General features: G+C 54.9%; 3 protein-coding genes across 3 annotated transcripts in view; 1 reads left to right on the forward strand and 2 right to left on the reverse strand.

Moving 5' to 3' along the window:
• Positions 1-10,942: 10,942 nt before the first annotated feature.
• On the forward strand, positions 10,943-17,793 carry MED9 (mediator complex subunit 9). Its single transcript, XM_061175482.1, has 2 exons — positions 10,943-11,220; positions 16,120-17,793. The coding sequence occupies exons 1-2, from the start codon at positions 11,000-11,002 to the stop codon at positions 16,334-16,336; spliced, it is 438 nt and encodes a 145-aa protein (XP_061031465.1). The 5' UTR covers positions 10,943-10,999; the 3' UTR covers positions 16,337-17,793.
• Positions 17,794-18,936: 1,143 nt separating this feature from the next.
• On the reverse strand, positions 18,937-20,802 carry RASD1 (ras related dexamethasone induced 1). Its single transcript, XM_061175574.1, has 2 exons — positions 20,304-20,802; positions 18,937-20,075 (listed from the first exon to the last, which is right to left on the reverse strand). The coding sequence occupies exons 1-2, from the start codon at positions 20,587-20,589 to the stop codon at positions 19,531-19,533; spliced, it is 831 nt and encodes a 276-aa protein (XP_061031557.1). The 5' UTR covers positions 20,590-20,802; the 3' UTR covers positions 18,937-19,530.
• Positions 20,803-23,915: 3,113 nt separating this feature from the next.
• PEMT (phosphatidylethanolamine N-methyltransferase) overlaps positions 23,916-26,162 on the reverse strand; it is a 46,295-nt gene continuing 44,048 nt past the window's right edge. The window contains exons 6-7 of the mRNA XM_061175575.1: positions 24,475-24,549; positions 23,916-24,177 (exon numbers count right to left, since the gene is read on the reverse strand). Of these exons, the coding sequence (XP_061031558.1) occupies positions 24,120-24,177; positions 24,475-24,549 (133 nt within the window). The 3' untranslated portion in view covers positions 23,916-24,119. The remainder of the gene's footprint in view (positions 24,178-24,474; positions 24,550-26,162) is intronic.

Consider the following 26,162-nt stretch of genomic DNA (forward strand, 5'->3'; position numbering starts at 1 on the left):
AAATCCAGTTTTCCTGGTTCTTTCTTCTCCAGCAGAACAGAGTGTTATGTGTACCTTTTGTGGTGAAAACATACGGCCCATGGCACACTCTCTCCTTTATGAAAAAGGCCATATAATCACACTAAGATCTTTTCAAAATAAACAGCACCCACAATCCCAGCACCGAATAACTATTTGGGGTTTAAATACGTATTACCTTCCAGTTTATTGTCCCCTTTATAGCCTCAGAGACTCACAGCCAAGGATCTTATGGCCAGAACCCAGGTCCAGCTCCATCGTTTACAAATGACGATGCTGATGGTCAAAGAGTTACGAGATAGGGTTTTTTTTTTTATTATTATTAATTAATTAATTTATTTTTTATTTTTTATTTTGGCTGTGTTGGGTCTTCGTTTCTGTGCGAGGGCTTTCTCTAGTTGCGGCAAGCGGGGGCCACTCTTCATCGCAGTGCGCGGTCCTCTCACTATCGCGGCCTCTCTTGTTGCGGAGCACAGGCTCCAGACGCGCAGGCTCAGTAGTTGTGGCGCACGGGCTTAGTTGCTCCACGGCATGTGGGATCTTCCCAGACCAGGGCTCGAACCCGTGTCCCCTGCATTGGCAGGCAGATTCTCAACCACTGCGCCACCAGGGAAGCCCACGAGATAGGGTTTTACATGAGGAATGAGCAGAGGCGATGCCCCCGGCAGGGTTTCCCTGCTGGGCTTTCCAGCTGCTCCTCAAACTCAGCAAGAATTTGAGAATTCCAGTCTCAGGGAGAATTCGGTTGCGTGGGGGCAAACTGGTCTTTCTTGATCCAGTCACCAGCGATAGAATCTGGGTCATTTCTAGTCAAAAGATTGTCTATTGAACTGAAGTCACACTTATCAATGAAAGAAGTTTATTAGGAAAATCACTAAGAACTTAGTCACTTAAAATAGATGGAAATTTCCTTAACTCGCAGTTTTTACCAAAAAGCTACAGCAAATCTCCCACTTAACAGTAAAACGTACACCATATTCTCCCTGAGTCAAGAACAAGACAATAGCTAGCACAGTGATTGCCCACCATTTTTCAGGGGGTCCCAGGGGAGACGGTGACCGCCATTTTTGGACATCACAACCTGCCATGACACCTTTCTCCTGTTACCTATCCCCAGCCTGTCTTGTAAAAGGCTGTGGAAGACAATACAGAGACACACCTCCAAGGTGGCTAATGTGAAAAGCACAGGCAGTGTCACATGCTGGCGAGGATGCGGAGCTGCTGATGTGAGTGGAAGCCGGAATAAGCCACCGGGAAGCTGCCTGGCAGCACCTGCTGAGCCGAGCACAGGCGCAGCTGTGGCCCAGCGCCCGCGTCCCACGGGGCAGCTGGACACCGAGTCCCGTAACAGCCCCAGACCCGGAACTTCCTAACTGCTTGGTCACCGTGGATGGACAAACAGAGGGGTATTCACGTGACAGTTCACTTTACATCAATGACAATTACACCTACTCGCCCCATATGGGTTCATCTCATAAACATGATGCTGAACAAAGAAGCCAGGGGAAAAGTACCTGCTTTAGGATTTCACTTATTGAAAGTTCAAAAGCAGATGAAACGAATCTATGATGGCGTCAGAAGTCAGGAGTGCTTACTCCCGGGGAGATTGTGACAGAGCGGCTTCCGAGATGCTGCTCAAGTCCTGTCTCTCGGTCGAGGTGCTGGGTACGTGGGTGTGTCTGCTTTATGCACATCGGCCAGGCTGTACACTGCATGTCTCATGCACCTTTCTGGATGTATGTGCTACTTCAAAGTTAAAAATACATCATATAGATTTTTTTTTTAATTTATTTTTTTTTAAATTTATTTTTATTTATGGCTGTGTTGGGTCTTCGTTCCTGTGCGAGGGCTTTCTCTAGTTGTGGCGAGCGGGGGCCACTCTTCATCGCGGTGCGCGGGCCTCTCACTATCGCGGCCTCTCTTGCTGCGGAGCACAGGCTCCAGACGCGCAGGCTCAGTAGTTGTGGCTCACGGGCCCAATTGCTCCGCGGCATGTGGGATCTTCCCAGACCAGGGCTCGAACCCGTGTCCCCTGCATTGGCAGGCAGACTCTCAACCACTGCGCCACCAGGGAAGCCCCATCATATAGATTTTAATCGTGGGAGCCAAGTGGACTGCGGCTTTGGCCCGGTATCCGAGCTCCAGGAGTGCAGGGACTTTGTTGTGTTTCCCGCTGCGTCCCAGCACCTGGACACCCAGGAACTGCTCGTCACAGCACGTTGAACGACGTGCCAGTCTGCTCACTGCTCACATGAACTCTGTCTGCCTGCTGGACCACATTCTCACATTTCAAAACTTATTAGTTTTATCTGGTTACCCTGGTAACTGACCTCTTGGTTGCCTATTCGGGAATCCCAATGACTTGTTTGCTAATTCCAGAAAGAAAAAAAACCCTGCTCTTGAGCGTAATTTCTAATCTTCTCTTTCTCGTGTGGGTGTGTGTTTAGATTATAAACTCACCTGGTAGAGCTGAGTTTACATTTCTGTTTTGTAAATCGGACGAAGGCGTGACACGATGCCCTTCAAAGCCCTTCCAGGTCTCGCTGAGCCCACGGAGGGAGGCCGTGTGTTTCTGCTTGAAAGCTGGGGCTTCGCGTGGGTGCCTATCGAGGTGAAGACATCACAGGTGTAGTTGTAGCCAGGCAGGGGGCAGAGGGGGGCCTGCATCCCTCTCCAGTGACTTTTTAAGGTAACACTACATTGCCTACTGGTTGTTTAGACTTTGATGAAGCAATCGTGGAGGAAAGAGCATGAAAACAAGGACAGGTCTGCTCAGAACTCAGTCGAAACACCAGCCATCAGGCAGAGGCCACCGTCAAAGAGCACACTTGCTGGGCGCTGGCTCTCAGGTGTGGAGCAGAATGGCTCTGATGGAGACCTGGGCGCACAGCCCATTGTACCCATGGGTGTGTGTACAGATATATGTCACTTTTAAGATCTAGTGTCTTGGCCCTTTGGCAGAAAGAGGTGACAGGGAACCAATAATAAACCATTTTCCTTTTTAAAGTGTTTAAGAGGCTGAAATGAGATTCCCAGACAGCTTAAAAAACAAGAATCCCAGAGGAAGTGAAAATTGCTTCATTTCAGTAAAAATGGTCCCCAAAGGTTCCCTGCCATCACTGTGATTCCCAAAATCCTGCAGGCTTCTCAGGGTGCCTGGTGCCTCACAGAATCTTGGCTATTATTGGCCTTTTGCAGGAATTTGCTGTTTTTTCTCTTTGGTTTAGTTTAGGGTGGTTTTGTTTGTTTGTTTGTTTTTTGCATGCATCCTTTTATTGAAAACCATGTTGTAAGTGAATATTAGCTTATATGGGAAGCCATTCACGGCAAGTTGTTAAGAGGAAGAAACCAGTTTACAAAACAACGTGATCGGGACTTCCCTGGTGGTCCAGTGGTAAAGAGTCTGCCTTGCAATACAGGGGACGCGGGTTCGATTCCTGGTCAGGGAACTGAGATCCCACATGCTGTGGGGCAACTAAAGTCCACGTGCCACAACTACTGAGCCCATGCGCCTCAACTAGAGTGCCTGCGTGCCACAAACTACAGAGCCCACGCACCCTGGAGCCCACACACCACAACTCCAGAGCCCACCGGCCCAGCCTGCGTGCCACAACTAGAGAAGAGAAAACCCACACGCCACAACTAGAGAGAAGCCTGCGTGCCACAATGAAAGATCCCGCATGCCTCAATGAAGATCCCACATGTCGCAACTAAGACCTGATGCAGCCAAAAATAAATAAAATAAATAAATAAATCCTTAAAAAAAACCCATAATCCCAAATTTGTTTTAAAAATACATATACATTTAAAATGTAGGAGAAGACAGACAACAAAATGTTAAACATGGATGTCTAGGTGTTTGAAGAAAGTTTTTATTTTCTTTTCTGTGTTTTTTTTTTTGCACTTTCCCAAAACTCCTTCACTGAATATTTTTTTGTTAATAGACTTTAAAATAATATTATTTTTAGAATTTAAAAAAATCCTTAAGGAAATTGGTATTTAGGAGGGAATGAGGGGCTAGTAAGAGATGGCCTCTTTTTCCCACCTAATAAGCCTGGAGGTTGGCCTGTGCATCTGTGCAATGATGCTGTCAGAGACCGGAGCTCGGTATCTGCCACTTTTGCACGTTGTAGCCTCATGACCTCAACATGGCTATGCATCTCCAGGCATTACATCCACATCCCAAGAAGAAAGAAGGGAGGAACTAGCAGCCCCGGCCACATTTATTTATTCCTTTTTCACAGAAGAATGCAAGTTTTCCTGGAAGCTCCACCAACAGACTTCTGCTGATATATCAACGGCCGCACAGTCTCACGGCTGCCTCTAGACCAGTCACCGGCCAAGGGGAATGAGAGGAAGAGAACTCGTTCAGCTCAGTCCTTTCACCTCCAGGGCTGGAGTGGAGGCCAGGAGAGCACATGTAGGCAACGGATGATGTTTGAGCCCAAAAATTGTCTTGCAAGAAATGTCCACATTGCACGATAGATTATTTCAGTCCCCCTCCCCCACCTGCTCACCCGCCCACCCCCCGACCAAGATCTCCAGGAACTGGGCACGTGGAGGTCAGCCTCGCCACTTCTCTCCCATCTTCCTGCCAAGGCCGTTTGAAGAGAGCTTATCCTCCCCCACCCCGCCCCCCCAGCAGGGCCCACGTCATTCAGACCAGATGCAGTGGATCTGCCTGTGAAACGCGTGTACAGGGGGTCAGCAAGTATCTCCTCTGGGGAAATCAATTCTCGGCCAACGCCAGCCTTGTCCCTCGGATAATGTTCCCACTCCCCCCCACCCCCGCAAGACGACTCGCTTCCGAAGTCAAACCCCCGTCCTCACAACCCTCGCTCCTCGTGTGCCCGGGGCTGGGCTCCATCAGTGCTGACTAACCCCTAAACTCCCGTCCCCAGAGCAGCATCACACGATGATGAGATTGTGAGCCTGGCTGCACGTGACACCAGAACAAGAGCTGAAACGCCGAATGCACAGGAGGGAAGGCACAATAGCGCGATTCTCTTCGCTCTGATGTCTGATTTGCTTTTCCTGCGCTGCTGGCTAACTGGGCACTGTGTGTGGGCGGCTCCCAAGATGTGTAACTGCAGACAGAAGAAGAAAGAACAGGAAACCACCTGCAGGGACGGACAGGAATCGTCCTTTAGCCCCGTTCCCTGGGGCCCTGAGCCCCGGGTGCTGTGCCTGACCCTGGACGGGATGGTCTCTTACCCCCGGATGCCCAGGTGGGCAAGGGTGGGTACTACTGAGGTGCCCGAGTACAGGTGGTGGAATCACTCGTCCGAGGTCACGGAGCTGGTACTTGGCAGATGTGGGGTTGGAGCCTCTTCCTCAAGCTTGTCCCTCAGGGGGCCCCCCTGCAGCCTGAGGTCACATGACGAGGGGCTCCTGTCACTGCTTCAGGTTAACTTTGCACCTTTGTTCCTTCCCCCGCTGATTCTCACTACAAGAAAACCCAACTCTCACCCAGGAAACCAGCTGGCAGTCTGGGGCAGGGCTGGAGGGCAGTGCTGTCCCCGGGAGCCCTCAGTCCGTGGCTGGCTTTTCTGTAAGCCTGGCTGCCAAGGACTTTTCAAAAATGGACAGGGAGCTCCTGGGTCCCCCTGGTTGGGGACGGTCTTCCACGCTGTCTTCTCTCCCTGCAGCCCTTGGTCAGGCCATGACAGAAGCCACCCCCCTTGTCAACTGTCACTAAGGCCACCTGAAAAATCAGGACTCACGCAAACCAGCGATGCTCCCCGAGGCATGACACCCCCTCCCCTTCTGCTCTGGGGCTGCACTCAGCCCTCTCCTCACCACCAGCCCTGAACTCTTGCGACAACACTTCCTGCGGATTTAAATCCAGTAAACATGCTGGGGAGGAAGCATGCATAGGCTGGAAACCCTGTTACCCCTGAACTATCTGTCCCTTCCGCTTCCTGATTTCTTCCTCATGTCAGCATCGCATGCCGACCCCAGTTCCTCGACCAACAGGCGACTCCTTCAGCCTCCCCAGGCCCCTGCTTCCTCGTCTGGAAGGCGAGGGCATCTCGGGGACAAGCCGGGACCCCCAGTCCTTTCCTCTGTGGCCGGGCCTGGGGCCTTCCTTCTCCCCTGTCTGGCAGGTCCTGGCACAGAGCAGGGGCCAGAACACGACATTTGGACGGGCAGGGGGATCTTCTGATGGCCCTTAGGGTCACACCGTGTGGCTGAGCCGAAGATCGGCAGGAAATGTTCAGCGCTCACCAGACCACATTTTCAAAGACGTGGTAAGGAGAGGATGGACAGTGGGACAGACGCTGCTGGTTCCTCTCGACGCTGCTTCCAGGGTTCAGCTTGGGACCTATTGGCCTCTACAGTTTGGGGACATTCTGAATGTCTGCAGTTACAGGCTAACTCCTCCCATCCCAAGAGGTTGGAAAACCCAGCCACGGGACCAGGGCAGAAGGACCAGCCACATGCCGCTCACAGGCAGCAGATGCCCGGTCCTCTCCAGCACGCCAGGTGCATAATAATTTTTAACTATAATTTTGCAACTGGAGTTAGCAATCGAGAGTCAAAAGACTTGCAATAAATCCAATAAGGGAAACAAGGTAACTTCCAGAGAAAGGGAGGAATGAAAGTGACGAAAAGGGTTAACAGGACAGGTTAAGACTGAAGCTGTTGAGGAGACAGAAAAAAACTTGGCTCACAAATCATGTGAGTGAAAATGACTGAATAAGGAGGTCAGACGGTGTAAGGCATAGGGACAGTAACGACCCATTTTAGACAAAAACCGGTTTCTGGAATGGATTGCCTCTCATTTTTATTATATCCAAAGCAGATGGAGGTCTGGTCAAAGATAAAAAGAAGCAGGAATAAGGACTAAAGGAAAGGTTTTATGGAGAAAATTCTGAGTCTGAAAGAAACTTAGTCAAATTCGTGTGCTGAAATGCCCCAAAAGGAGTGCTTCTGAGAAACCAAACGCTAACATAAGTGAGAGGAGAAATTGGGCTTTCTGGAGTATCTTAGAGTAAGAGAGGAAAGTTGAAAGGAATAAAAAGAAGAAAATCAGGGACTTCCTTGGAGGTCCAGTGGTTAAGATTTCACATTCCAATGCAGGGGGTGCGGGTTCGATCCCTGGTCAGGGAGCTAAGATCCCACATGCCTCGCAGCCCAAAAACCAAAACATAAAACAGAAGCAATACTGTAACAAATTCAATAAAGACTTTAAAAAGAAAAAAAGAAAGAAAGAAAATCAAATCCAGTTACGAGAGGAGAAAGGCCATCCTCAGGGAGGATCAGAGGAAAAGCTTTCGTCCTGAGGTCTGAGCCGTGAATCGTGGCTCGGACGAGCTGATTCCTGGTACACGACGCACTATGCTGGCCTGAACCATGTTTGCTGCCTATTTTTTTTTTAACTCACAAAAATCAAAGTATCATGTAGCTTTTCCTACCCGCCTGAGGCTCCAGTTAATGAAAGAAAAGGATGAATCAGATGTAAGGATATAGCTTTGAAGAAAAAGCCCCAATCATTCAACGACATGATCAGTCTAACAATCCCCACGATGTTTGTCTGACAGAGAAATGACTATTTTTGGACTTCACATAGCAGAAATGTATCACGAGCACATTCATAGCTATTTGTGGCGTAGGGCCACTTAGAGAATCAGAAAGTTCAAGGCTTGGATGCAGCCTGGTTCTTAAGTGTGTTCTTGTAGTAACAGTTTGTTTCAGAAGGAGTAATCGTGAGGTTTTTTTCTTTTTTTTTCTTTTTTTTTGAGAAATTTAATACAACAGTAGCAGTAGTAGCTAAAGCTTCAATGGTTGCTTCCTAGCGTCAGGCACTGTTTGAAGCCTTCTCCACACGGTAACTCCTGTAACCCTTATAACAGTCCTGTTAGGTGCTGTTATGATTCCATTTTGCAGATAAGGAAACTGAGGCACGGGAAGGATAAATGGCTTATCCGAGGTCACACAGCCAGAAAGAGCAGAGCCTGGGTTCTAAGGTATCCCTCCCACACTTGGCAATCGTTCACAGATTTCCTTATAATCTATAAAAGAAATACAACACCACACAGAAAGCTGCAGTGCCGGTTATATCACCTTCCCCTTTTCCGTGAGTATGAGGTGCACCCTTCAGTTCCTTTTAAAACACTTTTACATGTATGTCTTATATCTACCAATGATACATAGTGTTATTTTTCATGTTGCAAATATTTATATAAGTAGCAATATACTCTATTTCCTTTGGATTGCGATCTGTCCAGGTTGATATGTGTCCATCTCCCCGCCTGCAGCACCCAGGTCCGGGCGCTGGCCACGTTTGGCTCCTGAGCAATTGAAACGTGGCTATTCCAGCTGAGATGTGCTATGCGTGTAAAATATAGAGTAGATTTCAAAGACAGTATAAAAAACAGTAAAATACCTCTTTAATCATTTTTAGTATTGATTACGTACGGAAACGGTAATGTTTTGGACACGAGTTAAGTAAAATATGTTACTGAAATTAATTCCACCTGTTTCTTTTGATTTTTTTTGTGTGGCTACTAGAAAACTGAAAACAACCCAAGTGGCTTGTGTTCTATTTCTGTTGGAGGGCATTGATCCAGCTCGTTCCTCTTAAGTGCCCTAAGTCCAGGTTTTGTCAATTGGTGAAGGAGAAAGCCCTAAGTCTGAGAAGTCAGAAGTGATTGTTACTGTCCCTGGGGACTTTTCAAGGTGATTTATGTGTAATAACCTGTTCAGTCTTCCTGGGAGGTTGTATGCCTGCATGAAGGAGGTTGCGCAGAGTCCAGAGTCACACAGCTTCAAACAGGCTGAGTGGGGCCTGGCCTGGCCACCAGCTGGCCCGCAGGGGCCCATGAGAAGCAGGGAGAGCCAAGAACTCAACGAGCAGAGAGCTTTACTCAGGGACATCAACACCACACAGTCCTTATGTATCAGTGGGGCTTCTATTTTTTTTTTAACATTTAACAGAGCAGTTCTGAGCAGACACACATCTGTGGTAATCGCAGCCTTATTGAAACCAGCACAGGCAGTATTTTTCTGACATCCAACATTTTTCTTGCCAATGTTATGAGGTCAGCTTTACTCTTTACCACTAATTATATTAACTATTTTTAGGGCAAACTGTCAATGCACCCTACTCGTTCCTGCTTCCTACATTTTCAATTTATTTTCTTTAGCCATATCTATTTATATCTGAAGTGTTTTTTGTTTTTGTTTTTTTTAAAGCGATGTCCTCATTATTCTGCCAACGATAAAGTCGGGGCTTGTAATGAAGTTATAAACACGCTGGGAGGGAAAGATGACATGTGATTTCAATGGGGAGATTGTGGATGAACTTTGGATTCTTTTTCTGATTCTGAATAAAAACCTCACTTTAACATTTTGAATCATACAGTCACAGAACTGGTAGGGACCTGAGGTGTCCTCTGTGTTGGTTAAGACCATGGGCTTTGTATCAGGCAGCTGTGTGACCCTGGGGCCAGAATCCACCATCTATAAAATGGAGATACTAACATCTGCCTTCTAGAGCTTTTTCGTGGGTTAAATGAGATGACTGTGCTCTGTTCCTTGTACCTACTTTTGATCCACAGTAGTTGTGGTAATTACTATTATTATACCGTCATTATCTCCCCAGATGACTCCAAGGGGGTACAGTCTCTTCAAGCCCATCTGGTCCTGTCCCAGCAGGACCTTCCTCCTTGTTCTCCACCAGGACCCCTGAACTTTCCCCCTGGGGGAGAGGCCCATGGTTAGCAGGCCTCCCCCTCCCCATGCTCGCCCTGTGGGGTGCCCTGGGCAGTTCTTACAAGAAAGCTGTGCTGAGGCCCGTTACCAAAGTGCCCCTCAGCACACCCTCCGACCTCCCCACTTCCTTCTACACTCTTCCTCCCCTAGGACCTGCCTCCACAGACCCCTCCAGATGCATCTGAAAATATCACTGTTGAGGCTTTCCTTGGGACCGGCCACCTTGCTCTTAAGTGCTCTTGCCAATGACTGTGGACCCCTTGCCTCTCCAAAGCCGCTGAGGAAGGGCCCCCCATCATGGCTCGGGAGGACTCGTTCTGAGGACCACAGCCACAAACCCAGGAGAAGTCCCCACTTTGGCCTAAGATCCCAGGGAGTGAGAGCTCATGCAAAGGACACCTTTGGAGATCAGCCATGTGTCTGAAGTTGGAAAGTAGTTTAGGCTCTGCCATGACCCTGAACTAAAGAAGATTTTAGAGGTGAGCACACTGAGACCCAGGGGCTTAAGGAGTTGGCCCACAGGTACGGAGAATACCTGACGTTGACTTCCCCCTCAGATACGATGTTTATTCCTGGCACTAATACCCTTCGGCAATCCCTGCTCGTGTTGAAGTTGAGACAGCCTCCCAACCCCTCCCCCACAGTTAGCACAGCGTGTGTCATCCAGAAGATGATAAGTGATAATATAATTATGATAATAATTAAGTGTTCAGTTATTAGTCCCTCGCAATTTCTTTGTTTCTGCGTCCTTAGGGCGGGCTCAGGGCCTCTCCCCTGGAGGCTTCTGCGCGGGTGGGAACCCTGGGCCCTTCCCCTCGGATTCTCCACGCCCGCAGGCCCAGGGCCTGACACCTGCAGCTGCCCGGCAGGTGCTGTCCCCTCTTCGCGAGGCCTTATTTATCTCAAGTCTTCCTGTACTGGTTGCTTTTGGACCCTCTTTGTAACGTGAATAGAAATAAGATGTTATTCCTGAAGTACACCTCCTATTTCTGACTATTGAAAAATTTGGCTGTCTCAGGCACAGCCAAATCCAGGCCACCCCGGACCCGCCAGCCGCCTGTTGCCTAGTAACGACCGCCCTGGCCCCGCCCCGCGCCCTGGCCCCGCCCCGCGCCCTGGCCCCGCCCCGGCCCTGGCGCGCGACCTCACAGCTTCCCTCCAGGTCTCGCCCCCGCGGCGCACAGTGGTGACGTAAAGAGTCCGAGGCACTTCCGGCGCGCTCGGCCGCCGGCCCTGTTAACCGGCTGCGAGGGTCCCGCGCGCTATGGCTTCTGTGGGGGTGTCTGTCGGCCGGCAGGCCGAGGATGCGCTGCAGCCACCCGCAGAGCCGCCGCTGCCCGAGACGAAGCCGCTGCCGCCTCCGCAGCCGCCGCCGCCGGTCTCCGCGCCGCAGCCGCAACCGCCGCCGAGGCCTCCGTCCCCGGCCGGCGTGAAGGCTGAGGAGAACTGCTCCTTCCTCCCTCTGGTTCACAACATCATCAAATGGTAAGGCCCAGGGGGGCCAGCCCGCAAGCCCCCCGCTGCCAGTCACGTTTCTGAGCTCCGGGGGCGCCCCGCGGTACAAAGAAGGAGGCCAACCCGGAGGGGAGCGGCCTCGCCGAGACCACCCCCAGTCGTCCCAAGAGTTCAGCAGACTCTGGCCCTGGGAGTTGCCAGGCCTCGTGCTGGCAGGCCCCGCTACGGTCAGACCACTCGTGTGCAGCCTGGTGGCCTGAAGCCAGTGAGGCTTCTCTGAGCCTGTTTTCTCACCTGTAATTAGGGGTATAATACTCACTTCGGCGTCTTTTCCAACAGATCCAACAGATGTGGATCATATTCTGTGTGTGGCACACTGCTAAGTGCTGTGGGGTGTACAGGTGAAAGGGCGGACTTTTCACCCCCACGTTGGTAACCAGTTAGAAGGGAAAACCATGAGAGAGAATAACCCATAATGCAAAGAGATTATAGGGGTGATGATGGGAACATTACAGGAAACGGGTGCTGGCCGCCTGCCAGCGCTTACGGTGCCCTAACATGGTGTCACGGGGTGATTGTCTCCTTTTGGCCAGTGTTCAGGTTACCTGACTTTTCAAACTGACCCTTAGAAGAGAAACACACACACACAACCAAAGTCTCCCCAATCCCCACATTTGCCCAAATTATTTTTTTACCGTTATTTATGATAACAAAGTGTAAGCCCCTGGGCTTAAAATTTTTATTCAGCCATTAAAAACCAAAACAAAGTAAATTACTACAAAGTTACTTTTACAGTAACATTCAAGTGAACATCAGTTGTGCTCCTGGATGTTTTGCTGAAATGGAATTGCCACTCACAACATGAAAATATTGTTACTGGCCCAGCTGGGTTTTTTTTTTTTTTTCGGTTGGGTTGGGTCTTCGTTGCTGCGCGCGGGCTTTCTCTAGTTGCCATGAGCGGGGGCCACTCTTCGTTGCGGTGCGCGGGCTTCTTATTGCGGTGGCTTCTCTTGTTGCAGAGCACGGGCTTCTAGGCACACAGGCTTCAGTAGTTGTGGCGCACGGGCCTAGTTGCTCCGCGGCATGTGGGTTCTTCCAGGACCAGGGATTGAACCCGTGTCCCCTGCATTGGCAGGCGGATTATTAACCACTGCGCCACCAGGGAAGTCCCTCCACCGCTTTTCAAACAGCTGCAAAGCATTTGTTCTCACAGTAGACCTTGACTTCATCTGGCTTCACTTGGTGCGAACATACTGTTTATCGGGTAAGGCAGACTGTTCTGTCCTCATGAGCCCGTGATCATCAAGTAGCGCTTCTAGGCTGCAGTGACATAGCGAACACAAACGCAAATGCAGACCCTGCAATCCCAGGGCAGTGCTTGATTATAAAAGCGTTATCCAGATCAACCCAAATATACTTATTCTGGTTTTAGGGAAAATATGGAAAAATGAAAATACATGGTGTATATTCTTGCACCCTGATAGAGCAGTTGGGTTGGGCTGCACTTAAAGATGGAGAAGTAACGTACACGAGAGAGAACATGGGCTTTGAAGTCAGATAGCCTTGAATTCGGATCTGCCTGCTGACGCTTGCTTGCCTTGTAATCTTAGTAAGTACGTAGCCTTTCTAGGCCTTAATTTTTTTATCTCTAATATGTGAATAATAATAATGAACTTCAAATGATGGGTTCAAATGATAGCTTTATAATGTGCTGACCTTGGTGAAGCAGCTGCTCTGAGCCTCTTTTTCTCCTGTGAACTGGGCCTAGCAATACTTACATCATAAGCTTGTTGTGAGGCGTTCTCAAGAGCATCCTCCTGTGAAAGATGGCGGGTTGGTCACATGTGCTTGTCTCTGTTCCCTCTGAAAGGACAGTGAAGAGTGGAGGAATTCTGTCTTGGGCAGACAGCAGGGAGCCCGGGAGGTCGGAGGCTGTTTGCGGGTGGTCCTGAGGTTGCGCGTACACACACACGCACACAAACACACAGAGTGTGAACTTGCCTGGGAGCCGAGGAGCCGTCTGAAGGTTTTGCGCTCAGGCTTGGGTTTTGTAAAGGTAGATGGGACAGAGGGTTTTAGGCGGAGGAAAGGACTGGGTCCACAGGAGTAGTGGGAGGAGGTGCAGGGGTGCCCTGAGGGCGGTGGCAGGTGGAGTGGCAGTGCTGGCGGGGGGCGGGGGGCAGTGGGGCACACGGCACACGGGTGTAGGTGTGGGATGTCATCGCCATTCGGATTGCAGGCGCTCAGTGGCAAACATGCGCGTCCCCATCAACAGCCAAGTAATCTAGCCGTATAATCGTGTACATCTTAACACGGACAGACCTCCAAGGTGCATTTTACATGAAGAAAGCAAGAATCAGAACCATGTGTGTAGTGTGGCCACAGTTTTGTCAAAACAAATTGAAGAGTATGTGTGTGTTTGTGTGCTACTGACTATCTTGAAGCGATATTAAACAATACGCACCACGTGTTAACAGAGCTTACCTGGGACAAGGGATTAAAGGGACTTCCCTTTTCTAAGCCTTGGTTGTCTGTCATTAAACATTTTTTTCCCTCAGGCACCTATTACTGTCGTAATTTAAAAGCCCTACTCTTTTAGAAAGATGCCAGCTACTGACATTAGTGTGGGAAGAAGACTGGTCCCAGGGCCGGTCGGCGAGGAGGACGGGGGCCTGTGGGAACGTGAGGCCGAGGGGGTCGGAGGTTTTGAGGAGGAAGAAGTGGTTTCCCATTTCTTTCCCGAGTCGGATGCCACCAAGAGATGAAAGAAGTGCCTCTCGGGTTTGGGAGGACGTGACTTCAGTGACCTGGTGGTTCCTTCTGCTTCTGAGTCACCAGTGGACACACCTGCCCAGCTGACACCAGTTTGCACCTGCAAGTGAAGCATCGTTCTTAGGCTCACCCGCTAGACCTGTGCAGTGTGCCCAAGTCCGTGTCCCCCACCGGGATGACACCGCGCATCACCCGGGCCTGCCCAGAGGACCATCAGGAAGTGGCCCGTCACTCGAGCCATGTGGTTGTGTCCTGAGCACCCTCGCCTTGCCCTGGTTTGTGGATTTTGTGCTTCTCCACCCAGCCTGGTCTCCTTTGTTTCCTTCTGGGTCAGGTGCCGACCAGCACTGGCCACAGAGGCGGAACCCCTGGAGCTCCCGCTTGCTCCCTGGTACCCAGGCCATCTCTTCTCTCGGCTGGAGTCAGGGTCCCGCTGCCTCCCCCTCGGGCAGCCTGAGAAGCTTGCACAGCCGCCCCCCAGCTCAGCTTCCCTCCGGGTGGGCTTTGCACATGGCTCCTAATTTACTACCCCCCCCTTTTTTTTGCATTTTTTTATTGAAGTCTAGTTTATTTACAATGTTGTGTTGATTTCTGCTGTACAGCAAAGTGATTCAGTTACACATATGTGTGCATTTTTTAAATATTTTTTTCCATTATGGTTTATCATAGGATATTGAATATAGTTCTCTGTATTATACAGTAGGACCTTGTTATTTACCAAATTTTTATTTTGTATATTTTTGTTTGTTTTTACCTTGTCCTTTGAGACTTGTGTGATGTGAATCAGTTTTCTTAAAACTATATTTTAATTTCAAAACTCCCTTGGGACTTAAATTCGTAATGATGTGTTAGCACATATGCCATCCAAGTGGAATGATTTCAGAAGCCCAGGTGGTGTCTGTCCAGCATTGTAGATCTGAGCTGAGACATAAAAGAATTAGAATATAAGGTGCTCCCTGGAAGCTGGGGTAAGGTGTACCACTGATGGTGTGTGTAAATTGAGGGCCTCAAATGACAAGAGGAAATGTTTGGTTGGCCATTCGTTCCCTAGAATAAACTATTGATTCTCCAAATCTTGCTTCCAGGTTCAAGCTATTGATAAATAGTGAGCAGGCCTGGTGCGTCTCATTTGTCAGGAATGAGCTGTAACCGGCGGATCACCAGGAAAGATGGATATTCTGTCTGCGTAAGCAGAGAAATGATTAATAATAAACATGAATTAGCACCATCTGGGTTGAAATTTCCCATCAGGGATGAACGTTTATTAAAAAAAATAAACTATCATTGACAGTTTTCCCCTCTCACGCTACTCAGTGGGTGACTTTGAAAACAGCCTGTGAATCGGCTTTTAGATTTTAGTCTCAACTGCTTTGTTTTCAAAAGCTCATCCATCCATTTACTAACTTTTAAAAAATTTATAGGAGCAACTGACAGGCCGCTTCTTTGATCGTTGGTGAAGGTCTTTGTTCTTGTTGTTTGCTTTTAATTTAGTCGTGACAGGGAGCATGGATCTCTGGGCAGCTAATAATAGCTATGAGGTGAAGAGTACGATCCTGCCTTTAAAATGAGCGTGACCGGAAGGCGAGGAATTTACAGGAGTGTGGTGGGAGAGGACGCGTACCTGCTGAAAATTTTCCAGTAGCTTGTAACTAGTTTAAAATTTATGAATAGCTCTAAGGAAATTAGGATGTATGTTAACAGGTTCAAGCATCTGAACGTCAGCTAAAATTATCTTTTGCTTGTTGATAGTCTCCTGATTGGCCTGGAATGTCTCAAATTAGAAGAAATGTGGTATTTCAGCAAGCGTTACTTGCCGTTTGCTACATGACATTGGTAATAGTTTTTCATTCATTCAGCAGACACTTAGGAACTTGTTTGCCAGGCGTCCACTCTTTCAGCAAATGTCGCCTCCGTGTGTGCAGTGCCCACGGCCCGGGCTGGGGAAGCAGCTCTGCGGGAGGGCTCGGCATCCGGCGCGCGCGTGCTGGCGGGTGGGGTGCCGCCTGCACTGCGGCTGCACAAGCAAGAACCCGCCCCGTCCCCCGGGCGCACAGCCCAGCCCAGTGGGGGACGCAGGCGACAGGCGTTCTGACGTGGGGATGCGAGGATGGAGCTGTCTGGGCTGATGGTGCTAACACCTGCCCTCTGCCTCCGCAGCATGGACAAGGACAGCCCTGATGTCCACCAGGACCTGAACGCCCTCAAGACCAAGTTCCAGGAGATGCGCAAGGTGGTCAGCGCCATGCCTGGCATCCACCTGAGCCCCGAGCGGCAGCAGCAGCAGCTGCGCCGCCTCCGCGAGCAGGTCCGGACCAAGAACGAGCTCCTGCAGAAGTACAAGAGCCTGTGCATGTTCGAGATCCCCAAGGAGTAGATGAGCTGGCCTCCGGGACGAGCGGCGCACGGGCCCCCTGTCGCCAGCCCTGTGGAGGGGGTCTCTGATACTGCCTGCTTAGCTGAACGTGGCCCTGACTGCGGAGCCGGTGTGCGTGCCGGCTTCCCCGGGCGTCCTCGTGTACTGTCCCCACGGTCCGGATGCATAATGACTGTGCGCCTGCTGCCGGAAGGAGGAGGGCTCCTGAGGCCGGAGGGGCGGGGCTGGCAGATCCCGGGGCAAAGCAGGAAGGGAGGCGGCTGCCCTCTGCCCCTCCCCTCCGCTCCCGGCCCAGGTGGTGGGTAGCCCGGTGGCCAGTGCTGAGGGAGCAGCGGGTGCGTGGAGTCCACTGGGCAGTGAGGCCGGCGCTCACGTGGCAAGGGTTTAGGATAGAAGAAGGCCTTGGGAGACCGGCACTCTTCCTAAAGACTGGAGGGTGGCTTTTTGCTCTGGAATAGTTGTTTCCTTCTGTGTTTGAGGGGTGGGTGTCACTGCCCGTGGGCTGCCCACCCAGGGCCCTGCCGGCAGCCCCACCTCCAGGTTTCTGCCTCCCACGTGTGGGTGGGTGGCAGAGACTCCTGCTCCTCTGTCCCTTGTCACCTTCAGGCAGCTCGTTGAGCCATTTCATGCCCAAGAATGGCCAGACCACCTCAGACCACGTGGTCTCACCGGCCGTGGTCTCCAGGTGAACAGACCCTTCTTCCAGCTTCTCAGAGTCCTGTTCCTGGTTTAACCACGACTTCCCCTCTGGCCTTCTCACTGCGTGCAAACAGGTGGTCATGATGCGCTTTTCGCTCAGAGCCACGGTTCTGATGGCCCCTCGGGGTGGGGAGAACTGGACCTGGCAGTCATGCAGCCAAGGCCTGGTTCATAGATGCTTATAAATACCTATGTTTCTCCTAAACGGACGTTGTGTTAGTGTGACCAGACTGAGGTAAGGGCATCTCTTTCCTTCGCCTCTGAAGGATGCGGGAGAGGTGGCTGAATATCATTTAGATCTAGAAATGGGCTCATAACCTGTGCTGACCGAGTCGGGGCTTAACAGCTGCCTGCCAGTTGGCAGGAATGTAGGTTGAAGATGTTCTGAGCAGGGGTTCTGTCCATGTCTGCCGGCAGCCACCTGTCAGGTGTGCAGGGGGGTGTCAGGTTTCATCAGCAGCCTTGGCCAGAGGCGCAGGCTCTGAATTTAAGTGGGTGTCACCTGTTAGACCAGCTCTACCGTGGGGCTGTTATCAACTGAATGAGTTATTTTCTTGACGTTTCAGAGTAGTGTGTGGGCCGGTTTTAAGGCTCCGACCAAATACTATGGGACACGAAGCTCAGAAATACCAGGTGGCCGGGCTCTCCCGGAAGGCTGCGGCGGACACGGGCTCCTCATGGGCCTCTCCTGTGCTCCAGAGTTGTGACTTGTGACACTTTTCAAGCGTGTGATTAAAAGAACTTGTGCTCTGCTGTCAGGACGTCTTGGGTTTGTACTGAGAAATTCACAGTAGGACATCCCCTTTGGATAGTTGAGAGGAAAACCTCTGCTTTGCTCGGAGGAGACAGAAGGAACTGTGGGCACCTCCACTCTGTGCCCCCGCGCCAGCCCCCAGCACACACGGCCACATCAGCTAGACCAGCGTGAACATGGGCTGACCCTCCCAGGAGTGGCATCCATCCCCAGGGTGCAGCTGGCCCGGGTGCCATCCTGCCTGTAGTCAGCCCCCGGGGCTGCCATTCCTCCTCTCAGAGGTGGGTTGGGCCCTGGCGGGGGGCAGTCCCCCAGAACGGTTGAAAGCCCTCCCTGGGACAGCATTGACGCCTCACTTGGATTCCCGTTGGCGGGCACCATGTAAGACGTCGCCCGGGGCCCTCACAGCAACCCCAAGCAGAGGCGTCTGCTCTCTGTATTTCACGGGCGGAGAATTTGGGGCTTGGCAGGCATCACTTGCCCCAAGCGTGCACGGTTACAAGTGGCGGAGAGAGCTGGGTCCCGAGTTGGGACTGGGTGCCCTTAACTGCTGAGGGGGGTGCTGGACCCCACGTGGGTGGCGAGCGCTTCCTGGAGCCGGAGGGGCCGGGGCCGCTGATTGTGACTGGATCCAGGGGGGCTACGTGGCAGAGCCTGAAGCTGACTCAGGATGAGGGTCCTGCACAGAAGAGGGCCTGAGGGACCCCTTGAACCGTCTGTGGGTTCCAGGTTTGGTGACGCTTTGTTGCCCTGGGCCTGTGTTGAGTATAGGACGGCGCTGGCCGGTCCCGGAGGCCGTTGGGGCTGGGCCAGTGGGCAAACTAGGCAGGTAAACAGTTGGAAAGATGCATCTCTAGGACGGACCCTGAAGTCCTTTATTTTTGTCCTGGCATTCTAAGGAATGGCTCCCCAAATGGAAAGGCATCCAGTCACCTGGAGCTTTTTTGGAGCCTTTTCTCCCAGGAGGGCTGAAGCTGTTTTCAGAAAGCCAGGATTATTTTCCAGTTCTGGGGAAGGGGATTCTAATTCCACAGAAGTAGAAACCTGCCTCTCCCTTCTCACCCTTCCCCCTTCCACCTATTTCTAAAAGCAGAGGAAGCATGGTTTTCTATTTTAAGTTATTTTATTTTATATTAAAAAACCAGTAACAAGACTAATTTCAAAGACACACACAGTACAAACAGCTAGGTAGGATTTTGTTCATGTCGAACGGTGACACCAGAACTATAAAGTGCAAGTTTTATGTTTTGCTTTGTGCAGTTGCACACACATGTAAACAAGTCACTCCCTACGATCGGACCCCGCCCTCGGTTTCAGGCCAGCTGTCATGGCAACCCCCAATCACAGATAATGCCCCGTTTGTCCTGGCCCTCCAGCCGGCAGGACCCATTTCTGAAAGCCCAGTGGTGGCTGATTAACTCCCATTCCCACCCCCATTCTTAGGTCTTTGTGAGAAACAAGGCAAATTCACCCTCTGCTGGGCGAGTGGGGCTAGCGGGCACCAATGGGGGATCGGACGTTGGGGGAGCCCGGGCTCAGCTAGCTCTCTTTCCTTCCGGAGCAGATGATGGTCCCTTCTCGGTTCCTTTGAGTCTCCCCAGTGAACAGGCTGGAGCGCTGGGGAGGAAGACGCCCGTCCGCGCGCGCGCGCGCGCACGGGGCTCGGGACGCACGGCCCGGACACTTGACTCTTGGACAAGAGGGCCTCCTGAGGTTCTGCGCCCGCGCGGGGCGGGAGTTCCTAACTGATAACGCAGCGTTCCTTGTCCTTGGTCTGGCCGCCGCCGCTGGCCTTCTCGCGGATGTACATGAGATCGCTGTGCACGCTCGGCCTGCGCGCCCAGGGCGCCAAGATGCCGAAGGCGTCGTCCCGGTCGCCGCCCGCTCGCCGCAGCCTCTTGCCCCGCAGCGCCGTCTTGTGCAGCGCCTCGCAGTGCTGCGCCGATACCTGGCGGTGCAGGTCCGGGCTCATCTCGCGCGGCAGGCTGGCCATGGCGAAGAGCGCGTGGAACATCTGGTCCAGGCGGCTGTTCCTCTTGGCCGAGATCTCGAAGTAGGCGCAGCGCTGGGGGTCGGCGCCCACCAGCTGCTCTATCTCGCGCTGCTCCACCTCGCGGTAGAAGTCCCGGTCCTCCTTGTTGCCACAGATGACAAGGGGCACGTCCACGTTCTCCTTGGTTTTGTTCTTGAGGCAAGACTTGGTGTCGAGGATCTGCCGCTTGAGCCTCTGCACCTCCTCGAAGGAGTCGCGGTTGTCCAGGCTGAACACCAGGATGAACACGTCTCCTACGGGGAGCAGAAAAGGAGAGGGTGAGGGCAGCCGCCAGGGGACAACTTAAGCGGGCTGACTTCGGGGCCTCCCGACGCCGGGGCTCCGGCCGCCGCGAGGGTCGCGCCGAACTCTCCGCGGACTGCGCCTCCAGCCCGGGCGTACGGGCTCCCGGGGACGAGGGGTCCCCGGCACTGCGGCGGCGCGCTCCCTCCCCCGCCCGCTGCCCGGCCGCCCCGGCTCACCAGTGAGGATGGAGAGGCGCCGCATGGCGGGGAAGGGGTGGTTGCCGGACGTGTCGAGGATGTCGAGCTGGTAGATCTCGCCGCGGATGCAGTAGAACTTGCGGTGGAAGTCCTCGATGGTGGGCGTGTAGGCGTCCTCGAAGCGGCCCGTGAGGAAGCGCGACACGATGGCCGTCTTGCCCACCTTGGACGAGCCGAGGACCACCATGCGGTAGCAGTTCTTGGCCGGGATACTCAGCTCCGAGTCGCTCTGGCACATCTTCTTGATCATCGCGGCCAGTTTCATTGAGCAGAGGGACCGCGGGGGCGGGCGCGGGGCCGCGAGACGAGCCGACTGTGGCTGGGGGCACGGGGCAGAGCGGCGGGGCCAGCAGAGCGGCCGGGCGGCGCGGCTCGGGCTCGGGCTGCGGCTGCGCCTGGGCTCTGGCTCCCGGACAAAACCTCTGCCTCTCAGCGCCCAGCGACTGCCCTTATATGCAGCCCACGTGGCCGCCCCGCCCCGCGCCCGCCCAGCCTCTGCGCGTCACGGTGCGCACGCCCGCGGGCCCCGCCGCGCCTTCCCTCCACCTCCGCGGGCTGCTGCCCGTTCCCGCTCGCGGGGCTCGGGAAGGAAACGGTCCAGGGTCTGCCTGCGGCTACGGGCGCGCGGACCCTGCGCTTCTCCGCTGCGCGGGGCTCAGCGGCCGCAAGGGCGTCGGGGACGCAGTCCCGGCTGTGCCTCTGACCTGGGGCAAGGAACCCCCCCTCCCCCGCCACCGCAGCACTCACACGCGCACACACTCACTTTCTTTGGGACGCAATTTCCCTAGAGAATAACGACACTGGGCAGCGTGATGGCATGTGCTTGCCTGGTGCCGCGCACCGCGTCCGGGCTCTCCGCACCTTCTCACCAGCTCTGCGAACTGGCCCAGCGTAAGCCCCTTCGCGTCCCAGGCGGGTTTTGCTCCCGGGCGGCCGTGCCAGCGCGAGGTGGGCGCCGTGCGCTCCGGCCGCCAGAGTGCAGCAGAGGCCCCGCCGCCAGAACGGGGAGCCGTGAGCGCCACGCTCAGGGCTGGAGTCAGCGCAGCCAGAGCATCCCGACCCCGCGTTCTACCGCAGGCTCAGCTCCTTTCTCCCAACCAGAGATCCGCTGGATCCTGGCAGGGGTTTTCAGCCAGAGGCTGTCCCGTCATCTTCCTGTTGGAGACTGGAAGGACCAGAGGCTTGCCCTTCCGAAGTCAGTCTGAGGCCAATGTCCCCTCCCTTCCCCATAGCATTTTGTGCCTTTGGAGTCCCGTGGGCCAACATTCCCATTTTTATAGTTGGGGGAGCTGGTCTCGAAGCCAGAGTGAGCCTGAATGCTGTGTGGGCATCACGGCAGTCTCTGGCCTTCTCTGGACCTCGGGTTCCTCTTCTGGAAGATGGTGGTCTGGCTCTGACTGGCTGAGAACTTGCGAACAGTGTAGGGGCAGGACCTGGTAATAACAACAATAGTAAATGACCCACGAGGCCGCAGGACAAACCAGGGAGCGGGCAGCCGGTAGATCAGTAACCAGGAGTGGGCTGCTGCCGAAAGGCTGGGGAAGAGGCTGCCGGAGCTGGCCAGCTCCAGCCTGGAGCTCATGGAAAAGCCATCGCTCCCCGCGGTGACAGGCGAGGCTCTCTGATTTGGGAGAAAGCCAGGGCCGTTAAGCTGTTGCCACCCCCCGACCCATCCACGCAGGTCGGAGCTGTGGGCAATGCTGGGGTGCCAGCCTGCGCCCCTAGCTGTTTACACAGGGCCTCTGGACTCTCATGGGCTTCTCGGCCAGCCCTCTGTGACCAGGATTCCAGCAGAATCTCACACCCTCTGCAGGGGGGCCAGGAGAGTGTTTATTCCATGTATTCCATGCCAGGCACTGTTCTTAAGTCCTTCCTCGTGGCACCCTTGAGGGGTGTGAACTATTACTCTCTCCATTTTACAGATGGAGAAACTGAGGCAAGGGAAGTGACTTGCCCAGGGCCCACTGCTAGTAACTGCAGGGTCCAGGGTTTGAACACAGCTCTCCCTGGGGAGGTCAGTGGGCCAGGACCCAGCCTAGAGTCAGAGCCTCCCTCCCCCCACCCCAGGTCTGGCCCCTTCCAGCTGGTGACAGTGGCGGGTACTGAGCCCACCCTGGGTTCTCAACCTTCGATTCCTGGCACCTGGGCCCATCCCCACCCACAGATGCCAGGTTCTAAGACTTGTTCTCCCAGGTCAGCCAAGTTCATTAGGCCCTGAGCACACCTGTCGTTCTTTCCCCAAAGTGTGCCCCTCCCCCCCACCATTGCATTAGTTCTAGGTTGTCCAGGTTTACGATGTTACCAGTGATCTCGCTTCCTATGCTTGAGCGCCTGCCTGTATCATTTCCTTGCAGTGAAGCAATTTTCCAGCTCAGAGTGGAATGGGAACCTCTTAAACCATTTGGCCAAACGTTGGGGGTGGGCTGGGGTTGGACAGCTGGACCCCAAGGCAGGAAGTGTCCACCACAGCCTGGTCTGTTGGCACAGAGTTGTTTAGAAGGTTCTTGAAAGCCGTGTTTGAGGAGTGCCGGGCAGGCCCCGTCAGGGGGCGTGTGGATGGATGCTTGTGCTGAGCGCCAGCCTGCCGCCCGAGCCCACCCCCAGCAGCTCCTCGCCCAGAGGGTCCTGTGTCACCCCGGCCCACAGCCACACCTGACGAAGAGGACAGGGCTAAACGGAGCTGGGTTTCCCCTCTGACCTCGCTTCCTCGGCAGTTCCCTCCTCAGCTGTGGGCTGCTCCCATCACAGCCGACCCTCCCCAGTCCGGGCCCACCCCTCACGGCGGCGTGACCCGCGGGTCAGAAGCCCGGTGCTTGGTCTTGCCCTGACAGAGGGACGGCTTAGGCCATGGGGGCCAGCGCGTCCTCGAAGGCTGCGGAGGATGTGTGTGCAGAGGTGCCCGCGGAGGGGTGAGCTTCCTGTCCCTGGAGGTATGTGAGCAGAGGCGTTGGGTAAGATCAGCCTCCGTGCCTCCTGTGGCCCCTGGAGCCCGGAGACCTCTGGAACCCAGGCACCAAAGGGCACCCTTGAGGCGCTCCATGGCGGGGTGGGGGCCCAGCAGCTCCGGTGCCCAGGGCGGGCACGGCTATGGCAGCCACTTCACAGGTGAGAACGCAAGGCGCAGGGCCAGGTGCACAGATAGAGCACACCTGTCTGCCATCCTGAAGGGAGGAAAGGCGAGTTCTGTGCCCTTGGAGGGCTGGGGGCTGTGCAGGGGAGGCCGGGCCCAAATGCGGGTCCTGCCCCGTCCCCGTGGCTCTGCGGTCAGGCCCGGCAACCGGCCCCGGATGGCCCCACAGCTGCTCCTTGTGGCCACGCGAGGTCCACGAGGGATTAGGAGAGAAATGTCAGTAACCAGAGATACCGGCTTCGGCAGGGGGGGTGGGGGAGGGCCCAGTGCTTCCCACCCAGGGCCCGCCGGCCCCCCACAAGGGGCAGAAGTGGGGCGAGGCTGGTGGCACAGGAGGCCCAAAGGCCTGGGCAGTCCCCCCCATTCGGCGTGGATGGCGGCGCCCCTCCTGGCTCACCGACCCCCTCCCAGACCCCAGCCTGCCCCTCCCCGGCCTGGACAGACAGAGACCAAGGTGGGGGTTGGGGTCAGGCGCCTTTATTGGTCAGGACGTGGTGGGTGGCAGGGCAGGGGGCTCTGGGGCCACACGGCGCCTTCCAGGCCCCCAAGCCACGTTTCCAAGGCACTGGATGGCCCAGGCCGGGCACCGCTCTCCCCCTCCCCTCAAGAGGCGTGTGCTCGGGGCAAGACCGAGGTGGGGACCCTCACGGAGTGGCCACGGGCCGTCAGCTCCTCTTGTGGACCTGGGAGGCTTTCTGCCGGTAGATCTCAGCGGTGAAGGGCCTGCGGGGGTGGGAGAGAGGCTCGCTCAGCTGGAGTCGAGGTTGACGCTGCCACCCAGGCCCCCCACCCGGCGTGGACGGGCTGAGGGGTCCGTGTGGGAGCAGGAGGGTCCAGCACCACCTGCCCGGCACCCGGGCCGCCCTGTGCCCTCTCTCAGCTGCTCGCCGGCCACCCTGACGGTGACTCGGCGTGGCCAGCTGCCCAGGCCCCAGGAAAGGCCTTGGAGGGAGAGGCAGGGCTGGTGCAGGTCACGCGGACGGTACACGGCAGCCCCGGCCCGAGACGGCGCCTACTCACTCCTCATACAGGATGGCGACCGTGTAGATGAGCGCCACCACCGTGGTCAGCAGCAGGCCGGCGGGGCTGGCGTGCCTGCGGGGAAACGCGGGTCAGGGGCAGGCCCGGGTCCAGCCTTCTCTCGGACCGGGGTTCCACCGTCTGGGCCCTGACCCGGGGACTAGCTCGCCACTGCCCGTCCAGGCCCGGCACCCTGTCCTCAGCCCTCCAGCCCCAGCCAGGAGCTCAGAACAGTGACGTGGGGAGGAAGGAATGGCTGGCCTCCCCAAATCACTTGGGTGGTCAGCGTGTCCTCTTCTGCCCAGGAGGCTGTCCTGGGGCCAAAAACGCTCTCCCTGCCCACCAGAGGCGATGTTCTCAGGCTGTTTTCTAGAAATGGGTCCAGGGCCGCCAAAGCCAGGCGGAGCGTCCGTTGGGCCCCTTCACGGGCTCTCTGCTGGTGACTGCTGTGGGGGCTGAGCCCCTGCATAGACAGTCGGGGAGGAGCGAGGGAGGGGAGCTGGCTGGTGGAGCCCAGGAGCCAGAAGGGAACGTGAGCCCCAGGCCAGGGGCCCCGAGGCAGAGGGGCTCGAAGACACACGAATACCCTTTGGGGACCCTCTGCTCTGCCCACTCCCCTCCCGCTGGGACCTCACACTGTCCATCTGGGGGCTCCAGCAACAGTGAAGGTTAAGTGTCCCCTATGAAACTGCCAACTCCCGTTCCATGGGCTCCCTTCAAATCAAGCTTGAGAGCGGACTGGGCCACTTGGCCCTCGGCACTGCCACGTGGAGATGCCAAGGCCACAGATGCTTTGGGGCTGAAATGAGATCTGCCCTCCTGAGGCTCTGCTCACTGGCCCTGGTGCTGTTTCCTGGAGTGGGCAGGGCTTCCCCCGCACAGCCAGGCAGCCCAGGAGCTGGGGAGGGGCAGGCTGGAACCCCCCACCCAGGGGACCTCAGGGCCAGGGCTCTGTGGCCACAGTATCCCTAAGGCTGGCGGCCCCTGCCTGGGAAGCCGAGTTAACTAGGCTCGACGGAGGCGAGGGTGGGGGCAGCCGGCGCCTGGTCAACCCCGACACAGGCCCTTCTCCATTCTGTCTGCGTGAACTTTCCCACCTTCAAAGACCTGTCGCACCTAACAACCTATGTGGAGATGATCATCCACAGTGACCCACATGCCAGAGCCCAGGCCTGGCCCCGAGCCTGGGGCGGTGGTGGGGTTGGTCCCAGGGACCCGGCTGTGCATACTAGGCAGGGGGCGTCTCACTCGGGCTGACAGGCCCGGTTCCTGGTGCCCCAGAATCCGGCTGCTCTGGGCCCTCTGGGGCTCCCACACACCTGGTTGCTTGGGTACCGGGAAGGCCCATCCGTGGGGCCGCAGGTGGGGACAGATGGGCTGCGGAAGGCCTGGGGCAGCCCTGCTGGGTCAGCGTCTGGCGCCCCGGGTAATGGCTTGTCTCTAATGAGCTGGGGTTGGGGGGTGTCCCGCAGACCCACAGATGTCCCCCTAGCTCCTCGTCACTCAAAGCCCAGTGATTGGATCCCAGGCCACCCCTGAAGGTGGGGCTGGGAGGGGACGTCTCACTCCAGACCTTCCACCATTGAGATTCATTCCTTTGGGTCCTGTCGCTCTTCCGGTCTCTGGGAGCACTGATAACCTTCTAGGTAAGTGGTTTTCAAGCGTTCAATAAAAGCAGAACACTTTCT

The sequence above is a fragment of the Eubalaena glacialis genome, chromosome 19 (assembly GCF_028564815.1).
Source record: "Eubalaena glacialis isolate mEubGla1 chromosome 19, mEubGla1.1.hap2.+ XY, whole genome shotgun sequence".
Lineage (NCBI taxonomy): Eukaryota > Metazoa > Chordata > Mammalia > Artiodactyla > Balaenidae > Eubalaena > Eubalaena glacialis.

Bases quoted from the DNA above. Each gene is read 5' to 3' on its own strand.
- RASD1 (XM_061175574.1), bottom strand. From the start codon at position 20,589: ATGAAACTGGCCGCGATGATCAAGAAGATGTGCCAGAGCGACTCGGAG. The intron at 20,076-20,303 runs GTGAGCCGGGGC...TGCTCCCCGTAG, and splicing joins GCGCCTCTCCATCCTCACTG to GAGACGTGTTCATCCTGGTG.
- MED9 (XM_061175482.1), top strand. From the start codon at position 11,000: ATGGCTTCTGTGGGGGTGTCTGTCGGCCGGCAGGCCGAGGATGCGCTG. The intron at 11,221-16,119 runs GTAAGGCCCAGG...CTGCCTCCGCAG, and splicing joins GTTCACAACATCATCAAATG to CATGGACAAGGACAGCCCTG.